Consider the following 22,138-nt stretch of genomic DNA (forward strand, 5'->3'; position numbering starts at 1 on the left):
CCCAGGCACATGGTGGGCATTCAGTAAATATTTATCACATGAAAGACTCCCCACCCCCACCCTCTGCCAGCATCTACTCCCACACTTGGTCAAAAGGGTGCTTGGAGCCTTTCTCTGTTCTGGGGATGAAGCTGTTTCCTCCCCTTCATCCTCGGTTGCCTCTGGATCTTGTGTGTGTATGTTGGTGAGGGGTCTCATCATCCACTCAGCAAAGCCCTGTCCTCCCCAGAAGCCCCCAGGCCCACTAAAGGAAACCAAGGTCCTCCTTACCTCGGGTAGGAAGCTTCCAAAGAATTTGGTTGTCAGTCGAAATCTGGACTCCTTTGGAATCTGTAGCAAGAGAAGAGAAAAGGATCTCGGAGGATGCCGTTACAGGCAGAGCAGAGGGGGCGAGTTCCACAGGGGGTGAGAGACCGACTGTACACACAGTGGCCAGCCCCTATGTGACAACAGAGTAACCGACCCACAACCTCTGCAGCAACCAGTCCCGAAGACATACCACGCCTTCTGCAGCAGATGGTCCAGAATGGTCAGGAGCTGGTCAGTGAATGCCTGCTTGCTTTTTGCTCCTGAGAAAACCCAATCTGCCTTCAAACCGATCTCACAGGACGCCCCATTTCCAGCAAGGCCTGTCTCTGCCTTAGCGTGATGTTAGGACTGGATGACGGTCTGACAACTACTCAATCAATGTCGCTCTTTTTTTTTTTTTGAGACAGAGTCTCACTCTATCACCCAAGCTGGAGTGCAATGGCACAATCTCAGCTCACTGCAACCTCTGCCTCCCAGGTTCAAGTGATTCTCTTGCCTCAGTTTCCTGAGTAGCTGGGATTACAGGTGCCCACCACCACGCCTGGCTAATTTTTGTATTTTTAGTAGAAGTAAGCCTGGTCTCGAACTCCTGACCTCATGATCCACCCTCCTTGGCCTCCCAAAGAGCTGGGTTACAGGCGTGAGCCACCGTGTCCGGCCTTATGTTTCTTATTTGTTACTTCCTACATTCCAAACTCTGTGCTTGGTCCTCTCATAGACTAATATCTCATTTAATCAGACATTAATATCTCATTTAATCTTCACAACACCCGTTGAAGAAAAACAGTTATTGGTGTTTTACAGATGACCAAACAGGTTCTGAGAGGTGGGGTAACTGACCTGGGTCACCCAGCTGGAGAGGGGTGGGGTCGATACTGGAACTCAGCTCTAGCTGACTCTAGAGTCAACACTTTAACTTCCCCCACTGTGAGAAAAGCTCTTTCCAGATTTTCTGGAAGGTCTGCAGGACTCTGAGTCCAGTGCTCTTCCCATGCCCCCACACAGCCCGGCCTTACCATGTCATCTGTAAGGGTCATCTTCAAGACCCCAGCCTCTTGGTATACAAGCCCAGCTGTGTTGAAGAAATAGTCAGAGAGGCCCAGGTATACCATGTGGTCGTGGACAGCGGGAAACTCCATCACTGGTGGAGCAAAGGGAGGTGGATTGTGGTGGTTCAGACGGTAAAACTCCCCCTGGGGGTAGAGGCAACAGAGTGAGCCCAGATATTCTTCAGGAATTATAATTCAACATCTCCATTCAGGAAAAGATGGGCTGAGGACACCAGCTGTACACTCGCAAAGGAAACAGCAATGACTGGAAGCTAACAGTAGCGTCAAATGCCTCCTGGGAGCTGGTTTCTGAGTACTCCTCATGCCAGTCCTGGGAAGGCAGGTATAACTATGCTTCTTGTATAGGAGAGGACACTGAGGCACAGGGAGGTGAAGTGACTTGCCCAAGGTCACACAGCTGGTAAGTGGCAGAGCTGGGAATCGAACCCAGGCTTCCAACATCCCGTGAACATTTTCCTAACCACTCCATTGTCTCAACCACAACCTTGCTCAGAAGCACAGAAACCCTATGAAAAGAACAGTGAAATCCTGTTGGTTTCATCTGTGAAGTTAGTAAAATGGGAAAAGAGGTAGATTGATTTGAGTGTTTGTGTGCTTTGAACTGACGCTATCTGTGTTTGGTGAGAGCATTCATAAGCTGCTAGGGTTGTTTTTTATGTTTCTGAAGAGCAGTTTGGCAATATGTTGTAAAGGTGGATCATTTATTTAGCAAATAAATGTTGAGCTTAAAAAAGCAAATTTTAGTTGGATACATATGGTAGGATACCACTTATGTAAAATTTAGAGGCCCATAAAAACTATAAAAACACAGGCAAGAAGGCCACACACCAACATCATCAGCGTGGTTCTGGGGTGGGGGGAGATTAGCACACTCCATGGTTGTCAGTGGTCAACTCTGGGCAGGAGTCCAGGAGGTAAACAGGACTCTTCTTATTCACTGAGGATAATTACATATTGCTTTAAATTTAATCTTTTACTCTGTGCTATCATTTAGATACGTGTGGGTATTCATTTTCCTCTTAGTATGCCATTTGGTCTGACTATCCCACTTCTAGGAAATACTCAAGGATGGACAGAGGCACAATTGCAAGGATGGTCACTGCAGCTTTGGTTACATTTGTGGGAAAAAATGGAGATCCCACGTGTCCCAGGAGGGGGCACTATCCTCGTACCCTATCCCAAGCCGTCCTCTGAAAAACCAAGCAGCCAGTAAAGGGCTGCAGGAGGACATTTCATGGATGGCAAAGATATTCCTATCACATGTGTTGATTTTTAAAAGTTGTAAAGCAGAATGTATAACATGACACATGCAAATATATGTATGTGTGTATTTTGCTGTCTATATGTGAATACATGTGTGTGCATTTTTTCCTATTTCCATATTCTGGGTTTTGTGTGTATTTGTTTTTATGCCTATATATGTGTACATTTGTTTCTGTGTGTTTTCATGTGTATCTTTCCCTGTCTCTGCAAAGACAAGGGTTGGGGGCAGCTACACTTGTGTATCGATAGTGCTTATCTCGAGGTTGTAGACTTGGGTAATTCCTCTCTCTTTTTTTCTTTCTTTTCCTTCTTTCCTATATTTATTTCTGTGTTCCTCTGCAGTTTCTAAATTTTCTTTTTCACATTGAATTTGCTTTGAAACAAACAAATAAACTGTAAACAAGCAAATCATCAATGTGGAAGGACTGAAGGACAATCCAGGATGAATTTCAGAGTGGGACCCACTCCTGCTGGGGTGGGAGGGAAGGCTGCTCTGGGAGTGACAGCTGAGTGGACAGCCAGGTGGAGCACTATAAGAAGCCAGCAGGGGGAAGTGGGCATTGGGAGGGAAGGGAGTACCAGGCAGAGGGAACAGCTAGGACAAAGGCCCGAGGTGGGAGCAAGCTTCACCTATTTGAGGAAGTATAAGGCCAGTGTGTCTGGTTGGAGCATGGTGAATGAGGGAGTGAGCAGCATGAAATAAAACTCCATCCATCCATCCATCCACCAATCCATCCATCCATCCATCCCCCACCTATCCACCTACCCACCCATTCATCTATCCACCCATCCATCCACCCACTTATCCACTTACCTACTTATCCATCCATCTATCCATCCACTCACCCACCCACCCATTTATTCACTTACCCACTTACCTATCCATCTACCAATCCATCCATCCACCCATTCATCTATCCACCCATCCATCCACCCAACTTATCCACTTACCCACTTACCCGCCCATCCATCCATCCACTCACCCACCCACCCATTTATTCACTTACTCACTTACCCATCCATCCATCCATCCATCCATCCATCCATCCATCCATCCATCCACTCACCAATACATCCATCCATCCATCCACCCACCCACCCACCTATCCACCTACCCACCCACCCAGCCATCTATCCACCTTCCCATCTATTTATCCATCCAACCACACACCTACCCATGTATCCATATATTCATCTATCCACCCACCTACCCATTTTATGCTATCCATATATAGGCATAAAAACAGACACACAAAACCCACAATATAGAGCCCACCCACTCATCCACCTAACTACCAACCCATCTGCCCACCCACCTATTCATTTATCCATCCACATACCTATCCACCCATCACTCATCCATCCATCCACCAACACACCCATTCCCCCACTTACCCATCCACCCATCTACCCACCCATCTACCCACCCACCCATCCATCCATCCATATATCCATCCATCCATCCATCCATCCATCCATCCATCCATCCATCCATCCATCCAGCAAATAATTTGTTGAGCACCTACTCACATTGAATTTGCTTTGAAACAAACAAATAAACTGTAAACAAGCAAATCATCAATGTGGAAGGACTGAAGGACAATCCAGGATGAATTTCAGAGTGGGACCCACTCCTGCTGGGGTGGGAGGGAAGGCTGCTCTGGGAGTGACAGCTGAGTGGACAGCCAGGTGGAGCACTATAAGAAGCCAGCAGGGGGAAGTGGGCATTGGGAGGGAAGGGAGTACCAGGCAGAGGGAACAGCTAGGACAAAGGCCCGAGGTGGGAGCAAGCTTCACCTATTTGAGGAAGTATAAGGCCAGTGTGTCTGGTTGGAGCATGGTGAATGAGGGAGTGAGCAGCATGAAATAAAACTCCATCCATCCATCCATCCACCAATCCATCCATCCATCCATCCCCCACCTATCCACCTACCCACCCATTCATCTATCCACCCATCCATCCACCCACTTATCCACTTACCTACTTATCCATCCATCTATCCATCCACTCACCCACCCACCCATTTATTCACTTACTCACTTACCCATCCATCCATCCATCCATCCATCCATCCATCCAGCAAATAATTTGTTGAGCACCTACTCACATTGAATTTGCTTTGAAACAAACAAATAAACTGTAAACAAGCAAATCATCAATGTGGAAGGACTGAAGGACAATCCAGGATGAATTTCAGAGTGGGACCCACTCCTGCTGGGGTGGGAGGGAAGGCTGCTCTGGGAGTGACAGCTGAGTGGACAGCCAGGTGGAGCACTATAAGAAGCCAGCAGGGGGAGGTGGGCATTGGGAGGGAAGGGAGTACCAGGCAGAGGGAACTACTATGTGCCAAGCATTGGTCTAGGTGCCGCACATGGTGGTGAACAAAGCAGTCACATCCCCTTCTCTCTCATCATAGTGAGGGAGATAGACTTAAGACTGTGCGTGCGTGTGTGTGTGTGTGTGTGTGTGTGTGTGTGTGTGTGTACTGGTAACAAAGCAGGATGTGGGGGAAGAGGAGAGATCTATTTCAGTGACAGTGATCTGGGAAGGCCTCTCTAGGGAGGGAATGTTTGAACACAGACTTGAAGGAAGCAAGGGAGAGCTGCGTGGAAACCTGGGGGAGAGCACCCAGGCAGAGGAAAGAGCAAGGGCAAAGGTCTTGGGGAGGGGCAGGCATGGTGTGTTTCGGGAACGGCGGGGAGGCCAGTGTGACTGGGGCAGGGAGAGTGGGGAGAGGAGAGGGCAGTGGTGAGTCAGATAGGAATCAGGGGATGTTGTAAAATTTGTTTCCAAGGACTGGGGAGCCCTGGAGTGTCTGAGACAGGTTCTCGGGTGTGAGGGTGTGTGGTTCTTGGTGTCAGCCTCACCTTCATCTGTGCGTCCAGGGTCTCAGCTGTGATTGTTGGAGGTGCCACCAGACCATAGTCGATTCCAGCCACAGCATCTATTTTGGTCATCACTAGAGAGAAAGAAGACGGACCATGAGCTGGTTCCCATGGTAGCATCCCTGGAACCTGAAATGCAGGGTCAGAATACCCTAAAATTGGATCAAGAACTGCAGTGCAAGTTCCATTCCCAGCTCCTCCAGGAAGTCTCTTCAAAGGAGCTCGCCTTAAGGGAAAATGAGCCCACACCCCAGATTCACAGACACCACCTTACTCTCTTCTTCCAACATCCCTGAGGTGGGTGGCTAAGACATAGGGTCAAGGGCACGGAGAGACCTAGGCTTGAACCAAACTCTGTATGACCTTGGATAAGTCCTTGCACTTCTCTGAGCCACGTTTTGTCATTTGTAGAACAGAGATAATCCTAGTGACCTCACAGATGCTGGGAGAGTTTTGTGAGAAGGTGAAAGCCCAATGCTCTGTACAGGCAGAGGCTCAAAAGCCAGGGAGGATCATTGTTGGGATCATTGATAATAGCCCAGGCTGAGTCCCAGCTGGCTCAAGTCCGAAGAGTTTCTGTTTCCCAGCAGTAATCAGTGAGAATTAAATAGATATCGGCCCCTCCTTTATCCCTTTTCTTAGTCAGCAGGGAAGAAAACAAGGCTCAGAAATCCAGGTTGTCCAAGTGAGTGATGAAGCTGGGATTCAGACCAAAATCGTTTTCCTGCCTTGTGAGGTCAAACCTCAGGCACTGCAACTGCATCAAACCTGCCCAGGATGGGCTCCTATTCTGGAGGAAGACAATGCCTCTTAAGGCTCATGCCTGTAATCCCAGCACTTTGGGAGGCTGAGGTGGATAGATTTCCTGAGGTCAGGAGTTTGAGACCAGCCTGGTCAACATAGTAAAACCCTGTCTCTATTAAAAATACAAAAAATTAGCTGGGTGTGGTGGCAGGCACCTGTAATCCCATCTACTTGGGAGACTGAGGTGGGACAATCCCTTGAACCTGGAAGGTGGAGGTTGCAGTGAGCCGAGATCATGCCATTGCACTCTAGTTTGGGCAACAAGAGTGAAACTTCATCTAAAAAAAAAATGCCTCTTAAATGGGCATGTACTATGTGCCAGCCATGCCAGGCTTCACAGCAAGGTGGCCCGAGGGCAGCGGAAAGCCCAGGGTCTGGAGTGAAGGAAAGCTTGGCTCCAGATTTGATTTTGCTTCTGCGTCTTGACAGCTCCATGACTCTGGACGAGTCTCACCTACTCTCTGACTTTCAGGTTCCTCATGTGTTTTTTTTTTTTTTTTTTTTTTTTTTTTTTTTTTTTTTTTTTTTTTTTTTTTTTTTTTTTTTTTTTTTTTTGAGACAGAGTCTTGCTTTTGTTGCCCAGGTATGAATGCAGTGGTGCGATCTCAGCTCACTGCAACCCCTGCCTCCCGGGTTTCAAGCAATTCTCCTGCCTCAGCCTCCCGAGTAGCTGGGACTACAGGCACCTGCATGACACCTGGGTAATTTTGGTGTTTTTAGTAGGGACAGGGTTTTACCATGTTGGCCAAGCTGGTCTTGAACTCCTGACCTCAGGTGTGATCCGCCTGCCTCAGCCTCCCAAAGTGCTGGGATTACAGGTGTGAGCCACTGCGCCTGTCTAGGGTCCTCATTTGTGTAATGGGGAGAATAACGCCTCTCTCAGGTGAATGCTGGGAGGCTGAGGCGACAATTTCCTGAGAGCCTGCTGCAGTTCTTTGCAGCTTACCAATTACTTGGGGGTGAAGATTATTGTCCCTATTTTAAGGACATGGAAATTGAGGTCCAAAGAGAAGTGATCAATATCAGGTCTCAGGCCATTCATGTGTCTCTGGCCTCAGAGAGCTGGGGGTATTTGGCTGTTTGGCCCTTACAGAGCTGAGGGGATGAGGCGGTGTGGGCTGCTTGTCCCCCTCACTTCTGGACCTCGTGCAAAGACTTGACCCAAGGCTAGCTGCCACTTGAAAATAATCTACTGCTCTGCTCATTTCCACCAGGCCCAGACCTGTCTGGGAAAATCTTGCTGGGCCCATCACGTCCTCCCTGACTTCCTTGCCCCTCCCCTTTCTGTTCCATTCTATCCTTGATCCTCGTCCAGCCCTCACCTGGTAGAGTCTGGAAATACGGTTGCAGCTCAGAGGATACAGAGCTGGTCACTTTCTGGCAGACCTGGGGAGAACCAAACAAGTAATCAGGAAGGTCTTCCCATAGTGGAAAATGTCCTTTGGCAATAATGGGCCAGATGTGCCTTGCTTTCCTTGATTGTTTTCTTGAAAATTATGTAGCCAATCAAATTTCCCTTTTCTTTTTGGCCACTAGGGAGCTCAGAGTTGAACATGCAGCTTGGAAATAATGACTGCATATGACTGTACGGCCTACATATCTGCATTCTATTTCCTGCCCTGGTGTGTGGAACTTTCCTGAGGGGTGTTTATGTTATCTATTCTATAAAGTGAGTTTGTTTTATTTTCTTTTTTCTGTTTGATTTTGCTGTCTCAGATCCTTTATGGAATGAGGTGGTAAGCAAACACAAGGCAGTCAATGGTCAGCTTTCCCTTATCTGGGCTTTGGGAGCATGGGCAGGCTTTCTGCTTAAGTCTAGGTGGGCACCCTCACATTTGCCATGTATGGCCAGAGAAGCCATCCCCTGCCTGCCTTCACCACCCCACCCCAATTCCCCTGTCCCCTAGCCCATGGCTTGCAATGGAACAAATACTAGCCTGAGAAGACCTGTGTTGGGTCACACACTAACTTTGACACTGCTTTCCCATTTATCTAGACCTCTATTTCTTCATCTGTAAAACGGACCATGGCAAATTATATTTTCCATGCCATCGGCTCTTCTGTCATGTGGCCTTGGCACACCCCACCAGGAGATGGAGTCTGTGAACTTGCCACTAGAATCTGGGCTTGGTGACTTGCCTCTAAGCAACAGAACACAACATTCCTCACCTTTGTGTAGCTTAGAGGTGAGGTCACACGAGGCTGGGAGAAGCCTGGGCCCCACAGAGGGGCCACGCTAGTGCTTTGGGTCAATAGTCCCAGCAGAGCTGAGCCTTCAAGTCTTCCCAGCCCAGGCACAAAAGATGGGAGAGAGGCGCCCTCCAGGTGATTCTAACCTGGAGCCTTTGAGTCTTCCGAGATGAGGCCGCAGACCTCATGGAGCAGAGAGCTCAGCCATCCCCGTCATGCCCGGCTGACTTCCTGATGCACAGAATCCACGGACGGTGGTGGTTGCTTTATGATACCAAATTTTGGGTTGCTTGTTTCCAAGCAATAGAGAGCTGGGATATAGGATTAAAACCATAGCTTTCCCCTAACTAAGAGATCGGGGCTGGGGCTGGTGGTCAGACAAGCTCTTTTCTCTCCCAACGTTGCTCTCGAATGACCTTCCCCTCAGTAATTCAGCACAGTCTCTTCAATCCTTGTCTTTCTTGACTACTGGGTAGCTCCTGGCGTGGTTGCCCATTCTCTTCTAGAAACACTCCAAGGCCTTCTGCTCTCCTATCCCCTACAGGCTGTTCCCCTGGCTCCTTTGCAAGCTCTTCTTCCTTCACTGGAGATGTGGGAGCTCCGCCGGGCTTCCTTCCTGGCTCCCTGCCCCTTCCACTTAGACCCTCTTCTTGAACCATTCCAGGCATCCCTCCGCCCCTGCGGCAGATGCTCCAGTGCCCACCCACACTCTCTGGACTCAGAAGTGCCAAGAAGTCAGGTCCTTAAGAACGGTCTTCAACGAAAGAAGGGTGGGAGGTGGTAGACAAATCCCCCAGCCTTCCTCCTGTTTCTGGAACAGTTCTGAGGTGTGCTCCCCACCATTCCTTTGAGAATTGCCAGCAGGGCAGAGTCCCAGTTGCCTGTAGCAGCAACCCACTCAGTAAAGCCCCTTCCCTGCCTCCCAACCTCCTCACTGCGCTGCCTGGGAACCCCTCTCAATAAATGACTTGCACCCAAATCCTGTATCAGCATCCGACTTTGGGAGCCCAAGCAAAGTCACCTCCACTGCTCCCAACACGTGGCCAATACTCAGCCCTTACTTTGCAGCCCAGGCTTCTCCTCTGAGCTCCAGCCTGGGGACCCAGCTGCCTGATGAACAACTGTCCCTGGGTGTCCTACTGGTCCCCAAAGCTGGCACATCCCAAACCAAACTCCTCAGGTTCTTACTCCTCCTTAAGGTTGGCTGCGCCATCTGCCTAGAGTTCACTTCTGTCCTCCCCTCCCCTCCTCCTACACTGCCAATCAAGTTATTTTTCCTGGGGGATGGAGGGAGGAAAAGGGGAAAGAGGGAAAAGGGGAAGATAAAGAAGGAAGAAAGAAAGGGAGAAAAGGAGAAAGGGAAGGAAGGAAGAAGGAAAGAACTGAATGGAAAGGCCAGATGCGGTGGCTCATGCCTGTAATCCTAGCACTTGGGGAGGCTGAGGCGGGTGGATCACTTGAGGTCAGGAGTTTAAGACCAGCCTGGCCAACATGCTGAAACCCTGTCTCTACTAAAAATACAAAAATTAGCCAGGTGTCGTGTCAGCTACCTGTAATTCCAGCTACTTGGGAGTCTGAAGCAGGAGAATCTCTTGAACCTGGGAGGCGGAGGTGGCAGCGAGTTGAGATTGTGCTATTGCACTCCAGACTGGGTGACAGAGCGAGACTACATCACCAAAAACAAAAGAAAAAAGAAAGAAAAGAAAGGCAGAGAGTGGGAAGAAGGAAAGGGAGGAAGGAAAGAAGGGAAGGAAGGAAGGAGGGAAGACAGGAGTGGGACGGAGGGAAGGAGAAAATCTGGTTTCCCTGGAGTGTGTTTCTACCATGTAAGGCTCATGAAGTCTCAAGAGGACCTCGCCTGGCATGCTCCGAGGAACGTGCACCTCTTCTTCAGTGGCTCAGGAACAGAGGGCAGCACAGCTGGCAGCTGTGGCCCTGCTGGACTCCTGAGCTGCCCCTCAGGTATGATCACCAGTGTTGCTCACCCACTGGGGCCAATAGATGGCTCCAGATAGCAGCAAATCACAACCTGGTGGGAGCCCGGCTCCCTCCTGCTCTTCCCTCCATGCGCACTTTGTACCAATGCAGGCTCTTCCTTCCCTCAGACACCCACCCTACACGCTGTATTCCCTGGGGGCAGACTCCCTGACTCACTCCTCACCGTTTCCAGCCCCTTCTGGCATCATGACCTCTCATTCATTCATTCAGGCCAGTACTCACTTCTAAATTGGATCTTATGATTAAGAGTGAGGTTCATCTCTGAGGTAGGGTAGCCTGGATTTGAATCCAAGCACTATTATTTCCTCTTTCTGTATCTCAGTTTATTATGGGATAATCGTGGAATCTCACAGGAGATTAAATGTGAGAATGTGTAGATTAAATGCTGGAATCCATGGAAAGAGTTCCTAGCATAGGGTTAGATCACTGTAAGCACTCAGTACATATGGGCCAACATCATCACCATCGCCACCATCGGCATCACCATCATCAACCTTACCATCACCATTAAAATTGCCCAGGATGGACTCCTGCCTTGGAGGAAGAAAATGCCTATTAAATGGGCATATACTTACCAGCATCACCATCACCATCATCATCACACAATCACCATTATCAACCTCACCATCACCATCACCACCATCAACCTCACCATCACCACCATCATCATCACCATCAAGTCATCTTCATCTCCACTGTTACCATCACCATCATCAACCTCACCATCACCATAACCATCACTATTGTCAACCTCACCATCACCACCATCATCATCACCACCATCACCACCACCATCATCATCACCATCACCACTATCATCATCACCACCATCATCATCACCATCACCACCATCACCATCACCACCATCATCATCACCATCACCACCATCACCACCATCATCATCACCACCATCATCATCACCATCACCACCATCACCATCACCACTATCATCATCACCACCATCATCATCACCATCACCACCATCACCATCACCACCACCATCATCACCACCATCATCATCACCACCACCATCACCATCATCACCATCACCACCATCATCATCACCACCATCATCACCATCACCACCATCATCATCACCACCATCACCATCACCACCATCATCATCACCATCACCACCATCACCACCATCATCATCACCATCATCACCATCACCACCATCATCACCACCACCATCACCATCATCACCACCATCACCACCATCATCATCACCATCACCATTAACAGCAGCAACAGCATTACTACTTACTAGCTTGGCTGCTATAGAGGGGTCACTTTTAGGTGGCACTAAGAAATAATCGTTTTAATTGTTCCAAATGTTAAATATATCCCAACACTCCTCTCAGACTGTCACTTGACTATACAGGCAGCTGAGCCGCAGGTGAGCTAGCCGAGGGGGTAAGCACATTCTCTGCATCATCTCATGAATCCTTACAGTGCCTTGGTGAAGAAGGTATTCATGTCCCCATTTTACAGATGGTAAAACTGAGGTTCAAGAAGGTCAAGCAATTTTCTCAAGGTTACACAGTTAGTTAAGCCCTGGAGCCAGGGCTAAATCCTACACCAAGACGCTACCCTGAGACTTTGTCTGGGGATTGTCCTGCTCATTGGAACTGTCCCATCTAATCCCAACCATGCCATTGGCTCCACTATTGCCATATGGCTCTAAAATCCATTCTATGTCCACTGTGTTATGCATTTTGACAAACATGCATTGATATTTTGCTTTTTAAACTTTTGACACAGTGTCTTCAGATAGATAATCTCACTTGATTGATATACCCCTACCTGTGTTTTCAGTGTCTTTAACAAGGAAACCGATGTCTTCCACTTAGAAGACCCACAAGCCCCCTCAGTGGTCTCCTTTTCCCTACTCTTGGCCTCTAAGGTCATTCCCACAGCAGACAGGGAAATTGTTTTAAAGCACAGATCTGATCAGGTCACCCACTTGCCTAAAACCTTTAATGCCTCCCATTGCCCTCTGGAGAGAGCCAAAACTCACCGCTTTTTGAGACAGGTTCAGATGATTCTTGAAACTAACAATATGCTAATGGAAAACCAGCCAAATGAATGGTCTTATCCCTTAGCTGAAGTACCCGGGTTGTGGGTTTAGGCTGTGGGCACAGATCGGGGAGTGCTGGCTGACACCTGTCTCTTGTACTAGTTCCAGCCTGAGGGAATGGGCTATGACCAGGATTTGGCCTAAGCCCAGAATTGTAGCTTCATCAGTGGCATTTGTTCTGGATGGGGAGCACCAAGGAATGAACTTGGGATGGGGTGGGGTGAGGTGGAGGAAGGAGCTAGCAGGGCTATGGGAAGAGAGGGAGGCAGGAAGAGATCGGCATTTTCTCAGCAGGGAGGAAGGCGGGTGGGGGCGGGTGGGAAGCAGAGGTGGCCCAAGTAGGCATGGGGAACGTTTGCTGGGAGTGTGGGAAGTGATCATCTCATGGTCTCTTGGTGGACTCTTCAGCAAAACACGCACGACTGGCTCTTAGAGCTGGGGTTGTGGTTTCAAAGGGCTCTAAGGACTGCCAAGGGGTCTGGAGTGACAGCAGAGTGTTCGTAGAAGAGGAAGTGTGTGGTTACCGAGGGGCCTTCCCCTCTGATTGCTGATGGGGCTCCGAGCCCCTCCTACCTGGCTGTTCAACTTGTTTCGAAGCGCAGACTCAATTTTTTTGTGGAAGAGTTGGATCAGCCACCTAAAGATGGACAAGCAGAGACATAGATGAGGCTTTCCGGATGGATTCAGGAGGCTGCCTTATCTTAAAAGCTTTCTTCCCTTCTAGAAATAGAAATTGGCACCCTTGCCCCTGAGCTCTAACTGCACAGGATCCATCAGATGCTTCTCCTCGAGTTAGTGGCCCGTTTATGGGGTTACCTCCTGAATCCCTGCGTGGCCGGGCCCCTGCCCCTCTCTCATTCCTCACCAGTGCCCTCCCTGGCTGCACACCAGCCATACCGGCCTGCCATGACCTCTGTCCGGTGCGCCTTCCCACCACCGACCCTTTGCACATACTGTTCCCTCTGCTTAAAACACCCCCATCCCCAACACCTCTCTAACTAACGCCTGCATATCAGTTCAAATGTCCTTTCATCAAGGAAGAACTGGCCTGCCCCTCGACGGGGTTGGAGTCTTCCGTTCTATGCGTTCAGAAAGTTTGCACCTCTTTTTCTTAGTTCTCATCTCCTTTTGTAATTCTGTGTGAGCCATTCATGCAATGCTTTGGTTAATGATTGTCTTCCCCACTGGGCTGAAAACTTGAAGAGAACAGGACTGTGTGGCTGAACCTGGGTCAAATAGACCTGGACTTGAAAACTCATTAGCTGTAGCAACGTAAATTATGATCTACCTCTCTGTGCCTTGGTTTTCTCGCCTGAAAATGGGGTGATAATAGACCGACCTCACGGAGTCATGGTGTGGCTGGAATGAGATAATGAGTGTGCTCAAATCAGTGCTTGGCACAGTCAGCCCCTGACCAATATGAGCTCTTACTAAGCTTTCATTGTTCACTCCTGTTTCCTGGCCATGTTGCACAAGCCTGGCACAGAGCTGATTCTCACTAGATATTTGTTGAGTGGATGGATAGATAAATGCCTACAGATTTGTGATGAGGATACGGTTGAGTGCATACATAAAGTGCTTAGTATGAGCCTGGGACATAGTAAGTGCCCAGTAAAGTCTGCTGAATGAATATGGAATGAACAAATGATGCCTTGAGAAAGACACAGTGTCTGCTTCATCTGTGGGCCCCGGGCTTCCATACCATGCCCGAGGCCTCTAAGCAAGGCCTGGCATGCAGGTGGCACTCCAGATGTGTTTTCGGCATACAGGGATGATTAAGAGAGTTTTAAATTAGGCCCCTCCTCCCAGCCACAGCCCCGGGAGTCCATACCCCACTTTGCTGTTTGAGATGTGCACGTGGACACTGCTGATGTGGCTGCTGCAGCTGGCGCAGGTGACGGTGGGCTTGCCTGACGTCAGGTTACTGCCCAGCATCAGATCAGCCGAAATGGACATGCCACCTATACTCAGGTCAAACTCGCCGCTCGTTTTTCTGAAGAAAAGCAAAGAGGAACGTGGGACACATCCTTTCTTCCCACTGCCATTCAAACTCTACCCCAGCACGGGAAGGTGGGTTTTGTTATGGTTCCCACTCTGGGTGAGGAGGTGGAGTTCAGAGGGAAGAGGCACCTTGCCCAAGGTCACACGGCAGCCGAGTGGGAGAGTCAGAGTTCCAGCCTGAACTCCGAGCTCACGTCTGCCTCACAGAAACCGGCTCTTAATCATTGCCTCAGCCTCCGCCCTTTCTGGGTGGCTTTGGGCATGTTTCTTACCTCTCTGAGGTCCCATTTCCTCCCTCAAACCCTGGATCAGCAGTTGGACACCAGGGTGTGTGTCTCAGCTTTGCTACAAAAAGCTGGGTATTTGGGGCTAACGGCTTTCATTAATTAAGCCCCCATTAATGCAGTAATGAGGTTAAGAACTCCTCCTTCAGGGATAAAATGAGTTTTGGATAATTCAGTGGACATTCTGTTATTTTTGTGTGTGATCGATCAATAAGGGAAAAGATAGATGCAAAAGAGCCCAGGGAGAGAATTTAGCGATTCTTACTGTGGGGAGGAGACACACCCAGCAGTTCTTATAAGGGCAGGCAGACTCACGCCCCTTTCATTTGCCAGGAAGATTTCTCCGTTTTCCTTTCTAGATTTCCCAGAAAGTAGACGTTCCTAAAGTGATGATCAGTCTGAAGCACTATTGCCAGTGGGCAGGGGAGCTGTGGGGGGAGCCCAGGATTTGGATTTGGAGTTGTAGTTTGGGTTATTTACCCCCATTTTTCACCCTCCCCTTCATCCGTACACCTGCCATTGCCTATCATGGCAGGATTTGGCAGGGGGGCGGTGCCTTTGCTTGCTCTTGACTTTGGGCTTGGCCATGTGAAGTGATTTGGCCAGTGGTATATACATTCTGAGCCAGGGCCTTAAGAGGACCTGTGTGTTCCTGCTTTCCTCTTGCACCTCTGCTATCACAAAGAATATGCTCTGCATAACCCACTGGTCCGAGGAGGAGGAGGAGACACAGGTGGAGGCAAGCCTCCTCTGCTAAGCCCAACCCAGCTCAGCTGAGCCACAGCCGACAGACAGGTATGTAAGTGATGGTATCTGATTGCTGTTTCAAGCCACAGAGGTTGGGATGGTTTGTTACACAGCAATGGCTAGCTGATGAACAGAATAAATTAAAGGTTCCACTAAGCTTTCCACCTAAGCCACATGCACCAACTCAGCCTTGCCACTATGAGATGTGGATACATGCTCAGCTATTAACCAAGGGTTATGTTGAATCTTCTCATGTGAAGAATTTCCTGAGGAATGCTGTGGCGACAGGTGGTGATGTGCAAGCAAAAATTGGGCATTCCAGAGACCCTGACTGTCTAATCCCGTCCAAATATCACCAAGAGTGCACCCAACAAACCGCATGCACAGGAACGCACAAGAAACTTTTGCGTGCCTTCCACTTCCCACTGATCTTGATATTGGCGTTGCTGATGGAGAACTTAAGGCCCACATTGGGCACCATTCTTATCTGGGCACTGGGAAGCTGGAATTCACGGATGTCCATGCTGCAAAGGAGAAATGTGAATTTCATATAATTTCATACAATCCTAGGTGCCCACATGAGGACTTGGTTAATGATTCGTGCAGACTCATCTCCCACCACCCAGTCCTTCATCCCATCCATTCCAGGAGAAGCCCAAAGCTGAGACAGCAGCCTTGGCAAATATGTAGGCAGCTGGAGTGGCTTAGGCTTTGAAGTCAGATAAAACCTGCATTTAAATCCTATTCTTTGAGATACTATTGGGTTACCTGGGCATATCATTTAATTACCCCGAGCCTCAGTTTCCTCATCTGTAAAATGGGCACAATGATCTCTATCTTGCAGGGTGTGTGACACTCAATGAAGATAAAATGGAGGCACTTTATCTGGAAGCTCTGTACAGGAGAGCTCTGCATAGCTCTGTCTTGTTTCATTCCTGCAGCCCCAGAGCCTGCTGTGTCACATATACAGTGGATGTTCAAAATACCTGGGAATGAATGGGTGTATAAAACTTTGCAGAGGACTTTTATGGGTTTTCTGCCCAGCACACAGCCCCCTTCTTGTGATAACAGAACTGCTAGATTACTTAGGGGGAGCCCCTCCCCACATCTGTTCCATGCCACTCCAAAGAAAGTTGACCTCACGTCCATCTTTAGGGGCTGAAGGTTGTGACTTAGAGTTGGTCAAGTACTGTATTTCATTCTCTGGCCACAGTGATTGGAGTTTTATTATGTTGCCCAGCTGGTTTCGAACTCCTGGGCTCAGGGCTGTGTACGTAACCTGAGGTGGGCCAGTCAGAGTGAGTCTTAGGGTCTTTGAATTGCAAGGAGATCTAGAGAGATTTGCTGGTGGCGGTCTTGCCTCTAGACAGGACATTCTGCCTGCAAATTCGGCCTGTCTAAGGAGGTGATGCTGAGAGGTGGCAAGAGAGAAATGGGGCCCAGTGACGTGTCACAAGCTGAAACTGAAGCCAGACTCTTCCAGGGACTTTCTGGCCATGTGAGCCAATACAGTCTGCCTTAATCCATTTTGGATAAGATTTTCTGTCCTTGAAAACTTGCAAATTCTAATTGATATGTGGCACAGAGTTTTGGGGTTCGTGACACATTTCCTAGGAGTCACGGTTTCTGTGGCTTCCTCCACGCTCAGCTTGGAGGTTGCCTCCCATTGGGATGATGTAAACACATGCTTTGGGATATGAAAGTCTGTGAGTTGAGGAGTCTGTGGCTCTGCTTTCTAGCTCTTGGTGGCCCCAGAACACCACAAGTCCTGCAAATCGAGGATTGAGCTCTGACAGGCCTCACCTGTAGAAGCTATAATGCCCTTTCCCAAGAAGCTTGATCTTAAAGCTTCCTGAGTAGTCAGGAATCTTGATCCTCTCCAGCTCCTTCTGCAGTGCGGCCGTCCCCTGCTGGGTGGCTAAAGGGAGAAGGCAGGGGTGACAGTCAGAGGCACAGGCTGGAGCAGGGGACAGGCTCTGGAACCTAGGCCCCCCGTTCATAGCATGGAGAGTGGCACTGGAAGGGTCAAAAACAGGGATCAATTAAGGTTTCCTAGAAAAGGTCAGATAGTAAACTGACTTTTTATGGGAAACCATACTGCCTCTGTCACAAATATTCAGCTTCGCCATTACTATACAAAATAGCCATAGACAATATCATGTGCCTGTATGTGCCTGCATTCCAATAACACTTTGTTCGTTGGCATTGAAATGTGAATTTCATATCATTTTCACATGTTGTGTGATAGTATTTCTTTTGTGGTTGTTTTGAGAGAAGGTCTCTCTGTGTCGCCCAGGCTGGAGTGCAGAGGCGCGATCACGGCTCACTGCAGCCTCGACCCGCTGGGGTCAGGTGATTCACTCACCTCAGCCTCCCCAGCAGCTGGGATCACAGGTGTTTGCCACCACACTAGGCTAATTTTTTTAAAAAAGGTTTTGCAGAGATCTGGAGTTTCACTATGTTGCCCACCTGGTTTCGAACTCCTGGGCTCAAGTGAGCTCTCACCTCAGCCTCCCAAAGTGCTAGAGTTACAGACATGAGCCACCATGGCTGGCCCTTTTGATTTTTTCTCATCATTTCTCATCAAGATATTAAAAACATTCTTTATAACTCAACCAAGACAGTTACAGGTGGACAAAAAAAATTATTGGCTCATAGGGCATACAAAAACTGAGGGCTGTAGTTTGTTGACCCCTAGTCTAAAATATCACCCCTGAAACACCCAGTTATGCACCCTACTAGTATTTGTTGGATACTTAATTGTTATTTGCTCTGTGTTCCATCTCCACAGATCCCCCACCTCTCTGGGTTTGGGACTCTCTCCCCAGGGCCTTTGCACGTGCTATTCTTGCTCTCTAGGAAGCTCTTCCCTCCCATGTTCACCTGGTCAGCTTCTAGTCAGCTCATTCATCACTTCCTCTGGGAACCCTCCCTGGGCCAGAAGAACAGAGCAACATCCTGTGTTATTCTCATGATGCTGTGGATGGCTTCTCCAGAGCCCCTGTTACCATTTGTAATTATACATTTATTCACTTGACTCTGACTACTGTCTCTCCTTTATTACTACATGTAAGCCCTCTGAGGTCAGCAGCAATCGTTTTATTTACTAATGTGTCCCTTACATTACCATTGTGCCTGACACTTCCAAGGCACTTAGGATTTGTTAGATGAGGCCGGGCATGGTGGCTCATGCCTGTAATCCCAGCACTTTGGAAGACCAAGGTGGGTGGATCATTTTAGGTTAAGAGTTCCAGACCAGCCTGGCCAGCATGGTGAAAACCTGTCTCTACTAAAAATACAAAAAATTAGCTGGGCCTGATGGCACGCACCTGCAATCCCAGCTACTCGGGAGGCTGAGGCAGGAGAATCGCTTGAACCCTGGAGGCGGAGGTTGCAGTGAGCTGAGATGGCACCACTGCACTCCAGCCTGGGCGACAGCGTGAGACTGTCTCAAAACAAAACAAAAAAAGATTAGATGAATAAATAATGCCCCAATGGCAGGAATTCTACCACCAGTTATGATGTGGGCAATAGCATCAAGGAACCATTTAAAAGGCAGACACATTAACTGAAAAGGAGGGAGTAATAAGATGAGGAAGCCCAGATGTTGAGTTTTCTCAGAGCCAGTTAGGAAATAATAATACCGATGAAATGTATCGAGCTTTACTCTGTGCCAAGCACTGTTCCAGGCTCTGTCCATGTATGAACTTGTACAATCCTAGGAAGTAGCTCTTGTCACTACCCCCATTTCACAGGTAAGGAAGCTGAGGCGACTTGCTAGGGGCCACACAGCTGACAAGGGGCAGAATTTGAACCCAGGCCTTCTGGTCCCAGAGCCCATGCCCTAGAGAAGGCTTTCTGGGAGTTCAAAAGTAAATGACAGGCAACTGGTCATCGTGTGAGGGAAAGGAAAATGTGAGGCGGTCAGGATCTGTAAGTTGACAGGGGCCAGGCCTTGCAGGCTCTCAAATGCCATGCCAAAGGATCAGGATAGCTTCTGAAGGCAGTAGGGAACCACAGATAGTGTGAGCAAATACAGCATGAACAGATTTGCTGCATTTCAGAAAACTCACTCTGATTGTCACACGCGGCCTGGGTAGAAGGGGAAACTGAGGCTGCTATGACGGGGCATGAAGACCTCTGAACTTAAAGACCCTGACTGAGCCTCTGCGCCCAGAAAGCCTTCAGGACATACTCCTTCTTCCTAGCTCTTCTGTCTTCTGTGGTCTTCTGTCTGCCCCCTAGGGTTCAGACACGAACTGCCTGGGGTGGGGTGGGAATCCAAGGATGGGATGCCAGGTCCTCCTGAGTCCTCTTTCCCAAGGGCACACCAGCTGGTGAGGCTCTCTCTGCCTTCCCCTTGGTCTGATTCCTCTGCGGCTGGGTATCACCCACTGCTCTGCAGGTCATCTCTCTGCCACCAGGAGGCAGCATTGAGCAACCCCACGCTGGGGCATCAGGCAAGACCAGAGCTCAAATCCGGGCTGCCCACTTCTGGCTTGTAAATGTTGATAGCAGCAGTTTGTTTTACACAAAGGCGAAGTGAGGGCAAATGCGATTGTGTGTGAAGTTCCTAGCTCAGTGCTTGGCGCAGGTTAGAGCAGGTCAGCAGGAGTGTTTCATGCCTTTCTCTCCTCTGCCTGGGCCTGGGTGAGTGGTCTGGGAAGGGACCCTCTTTGTGTCACCCAGCAGAGCACTGTGCACAGTATGGCCACCAGCCCCTGAACTGGGGAGAGCACAGTGTTGCGGGGTGGGGGGTTCCTCGCACACTGTCCCCCAACCCTGCTCAGCCTCCTCAGCATCGAGAGGCAAATGGTAAGGCTGAGAACTGGCTTTGGAAAGAAGAGAAAGGCTTAGAAGTCCAAGATGGAGGCTGCACATTGGGAAGGAGGGGACCATGAGGACCCCTAGGGGTCTGAGCACTGGACTTGGAGTCCTCTAGACCAGTGTTCCAATCCCAGCCCTGTGATCTTAGGCAACTCACTTTGCCTCAGTTTCTTCACATATAAAATGGGGGCAAGGCGAGCTGCCTTGCGGAGCTATGAGCATGTCAGGTACTAGATCTAAAGGGCTGCACACAGTAGATGCTCAATAAGTGCTCCTCAGGGGTGGAGAGGAGGGAAGGGAGGTAACCAATTACCGTAGTCCAGGCCCTTCTGGGAGATTCTGACCACGACGCCAGGGTTGATGGCTGCTGCCACGGCTGTGCCCACGACGACCAGCACCAGCAGGGAGGCCCATCTTGGCGCGTTGCAAGGGCCCCTGGCCATGTCCTCCCTTGTCCTCCAGAGCTGCCAAAACCTCCAGGCCTTGGAGCGGAACCAGGGAGCTATAAAGGAGTCGACTGGGGAAATGCAAGTCAGTAGGATGTGGAAAGGAGGAAGGAACCTGTCGAGGGCGGGAGAGAGGGAGGGCGGCTGCGGTTTCCCAGCGTGGTTAGGGCCCCAGGGTCAGGGAGCAGTGCAGCCTGGGAGGCTCGCATGTGCAGGTGGGTGTGCATGTGTGTGCACAGGCGTGCACGTGTGTATGCGTGCGTGTAGATTGGTTCCCCTCCCTAAGCGCCCCATCCCCCGCACTGTGCCCTCACCCAATCCCCCCACCTAAGGACTCCCTTGAAGCTGGGTAGCACGGACATAGGATTCATATTTTTCTTTCTACTTTTGATTTTTTGTATTTTTGATAGTAAAGGAGAGAAATACATAGTACTGCTCCCTTTCTGGATTGCGGTGAAGATAAAATGAGCTTGAAACCACGTAAAGCATTCAGCACAGTTCCCGTGCAAAATAAGTGTCTGTTACCCTGATTTCAAAAGTGATCCACCTTCCTTGGCTAAAATTTGAGAAAGAAACAAGAGAATCCAAATTATATGTAATTCCCTCTTCTGGAGAGAAGCCAACGTGTATTTTAGAGTGTTTCTTTTCTCCCTCTTGTTTTGGTAAGCACAGGTGGAGAGTCCATGTTTGTCTGTTAACAAATAAGGGATCGCCTGGTCAGGTCTGTAAAGGAGGGGACCATGTGGCGAATGTTCTTCTCCAGCATTAAATATTTCATTGCTTCCCCATCCCACAGCTTTCTTAGCCAAGCGTCTGTTTTTGTACATTTCTACTTCTTCCTTTGGCAGATGTAGAACCTGAGGCTTCACCAGGGGAAGTGTTCTTCCCACAGTAACTCAGCAAGCTGCTAGCAGAGTGAGGATCAAAACACAGCCCTCCAGATGCATCCCACACCAGCCCGAATCCCTCAGCGCCTTGGGAGTTGGGGAATGTAGACACTCCCCACCGTCAACCCAGCTTTCCAGACAGGTCCCTGTCTGCTCAGCCACTGCCCCTCCCACTACAGCAGCCTCAGGCCTTGGGTGGGCAGGAACCCCGCAGGGCAGCCTGCTCCGTCTCCATGGTGATGAGAGGAGGGGCGGGGCTGCAGAGGGGGCAGCCGGCTTCTCTCCTGCTGGGTCCTCATCAGCCCCCTGGTGCCCTGTCTCCCCGCCTTTGGATTTTATGAAAGCC

The 22,138-nt window shown here is 49.4% G+C and overlaps 1 protein-coding gene across 1 annotated transcript in view; it reads right to left on the reverse strand.

Annotated features, from left to right (window-relative positions):
• BPI (bactericidal permeability increasing protein) overlaps positions 1 to 20,997 on the reverse strand; it is a 34,615-nt gene extending 13,618 nt beyond the window's left edge. The window contains exons 1-9 of the mRNA XM_017512146.1: positions 20,773 to 20,997; positions 17,436 to 17,550; positions 16,028 to 16,156; positions 14,432 to 14,593; positions 13,174 to 13,237; positions 7,655 to 7,718; positions 5,511 to 5,602; positions 1,326 to 1,502; positions 271 to 330 (exon numbers count right to left, since the gene is read on the reverse strand). Of these exons, the coding sequence (XP_017367635.1) occupies positions 271 to 330; positions 1,326 to 1,502; positions 5,511 to 5,602; positions 7,655 to 7,718; positions 13,174 to 13,237; positions 14,432 to 14,593; positions 16,028 to 16,156; positions 17,436 to 17,550; positions 20,773 to 20,902 (993 nt within the window). The 5' untranslated portion in view covers positions 20,903 to 20,997. The remainder of the gene's footprint in view (positions 1 to 270; positions 331 to 1,325; positions 1,503 to 5,510; positions 5,603 to 7,654; positions 7,719 to 13,173; positions 13,238 to 14,431; positions 14,594 to 16,027; positions 16,157 to 17,435; positions 17,551 to 20,772) is intronic.
• Between the last annotated feature and the right edge of the window lie 1,141 nt (positions 20,998 to 22,138).

The sequence above is a fragment of the Cebus imitator genome, unplaced genomic scaffold (assembly GCF_001604975.1).
Source record: "Cebus imitator isolate Cc_AM_T3 unplaced genomic scaffold, Cebus_imitator-1.0 Scaffold18, whole genome shotgun sequence".
Classification (NCBI taxonomy): domain Eukaryota; kingdom Metazoa; phylum Chordata; class Mammalia; order Primates; family Cebidae; genus Cebus; species Cebus imitator.